At 39.2% G+C, this 3356-nt stretch overlaps 1 protein-coding gene across 1 annotated transcript in view; it reads right to left on the bottom strand.

The window, feature by feature from the left end:
- The window catches only part of KCTD9 (potassium channel tetramerization domain containing 9), a gene marked incomplete at its 5' end in the record, with an annotated part of 5288 nt that extends 2531 nt beyond the window's left edge, over window positions 1-2757 (bottom strand). The window contains 5 exon segments of the mRNA XM_010185077.1: window positions 473-601; window positions 1204-1262; window positions 1739-1835; window positions 2008-2051; window positions 2636-2757. Of these exon segments, the coding sequence (XP_010183379.1) occupies window positions 473-601; window positions 1204-1262; window positions 1739-1835; window positions 2008-2051; window positions 2636-2757 (451 nt within the window).
- Window positions 2758-3356: the final 599 nt, after the last annotated feature.

Raw genomic sequence — 3356 nt, 5'->3', positions numbered from 1 at the left:
TTCCCTACTTGTTACAGCTTTTATACATTGCAGCTACACTAACAAAGATGAACAGATCACATCTCTAAGAAAGGCATGAGCTAATAAGACTGGCAACCACATACACTGCATTAGCTGTAACTGAAGAGAGGAAAAGTGAGCTTCCTTGCAGCTAAAAGGAAAAAGTAACTCAGAATGGATGTTTCCAATACCTGCATTAGGTTAAAGATATCAGACCCAGAATTACAGCCAGCTATTAATCCAGTGTGGAGAATTTTTAATGCTCTCAAGATAATAATTAAGTTTAAACAGTAGATCTTCATTAAACCAAGCATGAGGAATTGCAGTGCTTGAGAATAAATTCACCATAGAAAAATCCCAAACATTTAGATGAGCATACAAAAGTCCCACCGACTTTACCACGTTTACCTGAGGGCAAAGTTCAGCCTCTAAAGAGTAATAATTTAGGAGATGTCACACAGGTAATACCTACCTAGCAAATTAATGCCATCATTTACAATGAGCTGTCCGTGACGCAAATAGTTCAAAATTGGTTCAAAATACTCTGGACTGCGGTCAATTAGGAATGCTCCTCTATGATCTTGCTTATTTCCCCAAGCATCTGTTTCCACAACATATATATAATTAAATTTGATATATTAATAGAAGAGCATTTGCTTCAGCTTCAGATTGTTACTACCAAAAGGTACTGGATTATGAAACATTCCACTTGAAAGGGCGTTTCTTAGAGAAAAAAGAAGGAAAATAAGCATGGGGGGGGAAATAATCTTAAAACACACTCGCCCCTGCTATAACTGACTAAAATGTTTTATCACGTACATAAGAATCACTGCTTGAATAAAAGCAGCGTTAAGATTTCAGTCTGCCCTTGTTTCCTTAAGGCTGTCTTATACAGTGTTTGCCCACTGATTCTACTGACAAAACTGAGCAAGATGCAACAAGAAGATGAAAATCTAAAATCGAACAAAGACAGAGCCCAAAATATTAACTACGAGTGGAAGTTACAGTTTTAGTTTGTGAGATGCTAAGCATTACATGGGCAACAGAGGAATAAACATTATACAGATTATACATTCTGCTTTGATACCTCAACATACTTTTGATATGTTAACATACAAACAAGAGTCTCAACTTGGCAGTGCCTTTTGCCTACTTGGCTAATTTGTCAGCTTAAAAAAATAAAGTTGATTTCAATACACTAACCTTTATCTTTAAACATGTGGGCCAGCATACTGTCAGGTTCTTTATTAACCAAAGTGCTCCTAGAAAACAAAGGCAGCGCAATTTTAGTTTTACATGGAGTATTTTCCTCAAGAGACAGACTTGCTGGTTGGTTATTTTCTGCCCTTGATACGTGATACGCATTCCAACAGCTACAACACTGCACTGGTGTAATTCTAGATAGTGTGACAGCAAAATACAACTGTGACCTGAGGTACCATAAAGGTACATTAAATACAAAGCACTTAGGTAGCTGAAATATTCCAAGAATAAACCCAGGCCTGTTCAGACTTTTCACCAGTTTTACTTCATATGTGAGCTGTTTAAGAATTAATTCGTTGAAAAACTCTGATAAATAACAGAACACAGAGAAAATTGCAGGACTCAAAGACCTCCTACTCCACAGTAAATTATTTTTCTAGCTCTTTTTCAAGACCGAATGTACACAACCACCTGCTATAACTACTTTACTGAAACCAGGTCCTTTAAGAACAAAACCAACCAGCTGCATTTTTACCGTGTAGTGGTGAAGTATCGGCCTCCAACATTGAGGGTTAACCAATCTGTGTGTGACCCTGTTAGCTCTTCCTGAGGTCTCCCATCAGTCTGAGGATCTACACACGAGAAAGACAAAGTCATTATTAGAAAAATGGTGAATATTTCTGAATTCTCCATATGGTAAGAGGTATCTTCTGAAAACGCCAAAAAATAAAATCTTACATTAAAGCAAAACAAAACCTCTTTACATTAAGCAAAAGTTTAAATGTAAGCATTACAGAGACTTACCAATGAATGGTTCCCCTTCACAGACAAACAAAACATCATCATCCCTGAAAAAAAAAAATAGTAATCATAATTTTTTGGTTCATCTGACAGTGGGAACTCTCCTCCTGATTAGTTTCAGGTAAGTGATAATCAGTTTCCATTAGTTAGAGCTTCAGTATCTGATTTTTATCTTAATTTTGCAGGTTCCAGTGGACTCTGATACGACTGACTTCACCAGAGACGCCACCTCTATTGACCAGGTAGGGATCACGACTGCTGCTCAACCAGTTTAGCTTTACAAAACAGCTGCTTTTGGAGTTTGCCTCCTTTTCAAAAAAACCTCATCCAGGTGCTGACTGGAACAGTGGGGTTTTCCTGGTGCACACATTGCGATGTGGATCAACACAGGAGGACGTTAAAAGGCATAAAATGCAGCTTGTATCAAGTTCTGATTTGGCAAGGTAGAAATGCTTTGAAGTTCAAAAAGACAAGATTATTTTTCCTGAAGGCATGAAAGCACTTTTGGGATGGAAATGATAAGATCTGTTTTTAAGGAAAGCACTGGATATTGATTATGGTCAGAGGATTAATGGACTAGTGCGTGTCTTGATCCGCATCTGTGATTTGACTTTTATTGGGTAAGCCTTACCTAATCAGAGCGATATCATCGATGAGTCCACCTTTTCCGTTGTAAACACTGGTTGCTTTTATTCCAAGCTTATTGCTCGCCACAGACAGCAAATCTGATAACGTCCCATACACAGCCACAACCTGTGGGAAAGAGAGGCAGCTACAGGCACTGTGTTCAGAGTTTCTGCCATTTCAGACTCATTACCAGGGCTATCCACATCTTGTTACATAGGAAAATGTGTGTGGATCTTTGCTTAAAAAGAGGAAATGGACTGGCTTTGATGTTAAAAATGTAACTGCCTTAAAATGGGGTGACTTGTGCATCTCTTGCCCATGAGTCAACGCAGAGGAGGCAGCAACAAAGAACAAGTGTTGGTACTACAGGAATATCATGATTCAAGTATTTATTTCTCTAAAGAAATGCTGCTATTACAAGTTATAAGTCTCTCCTGAATTTATTGCCCTCTCTAAAACTGGAGGTTAAGCTGCTGTCCCATTAACTGTCTTCACTCCACAGATGGGGATGGGAAAAATCAGAGCATTCAGGGGCACTGCATGGCAGGGCCTTTTCCTGAGCTGTGTCCTGTTCGACACTGCAGACCTGACACCCTGCAGGATTTCATTTCCATGCTCCCACCGTTACCTAGGACGGGTACAGCAGGACCCCAATCAATAATGACAACACGAAGGTGACTTTAACCGCGACTCCAGCAAAGAAGTTCTCGGCTTATGGCGATTCA

Source organism: Mesitornis unicolor, unplaced genomic scaffold, assembly GCF_000695765.1.
Source record: "Mesitornis unicolor isolate BGI_N332 unplaced genomic scaffold, ASM69576v1 scaffold9155, whole genome shotgun sequence".
Classification (NCBI taxonomy): Eukaryota; Metazoa; Chordata; class Aves; order Mesitornithiformes; family Mesitornithidae; genus Mesitornis; species Mesitornis unicolor.
This window is presented reverse-complemented; position numbering and strand designations above follow the sequence as displayed.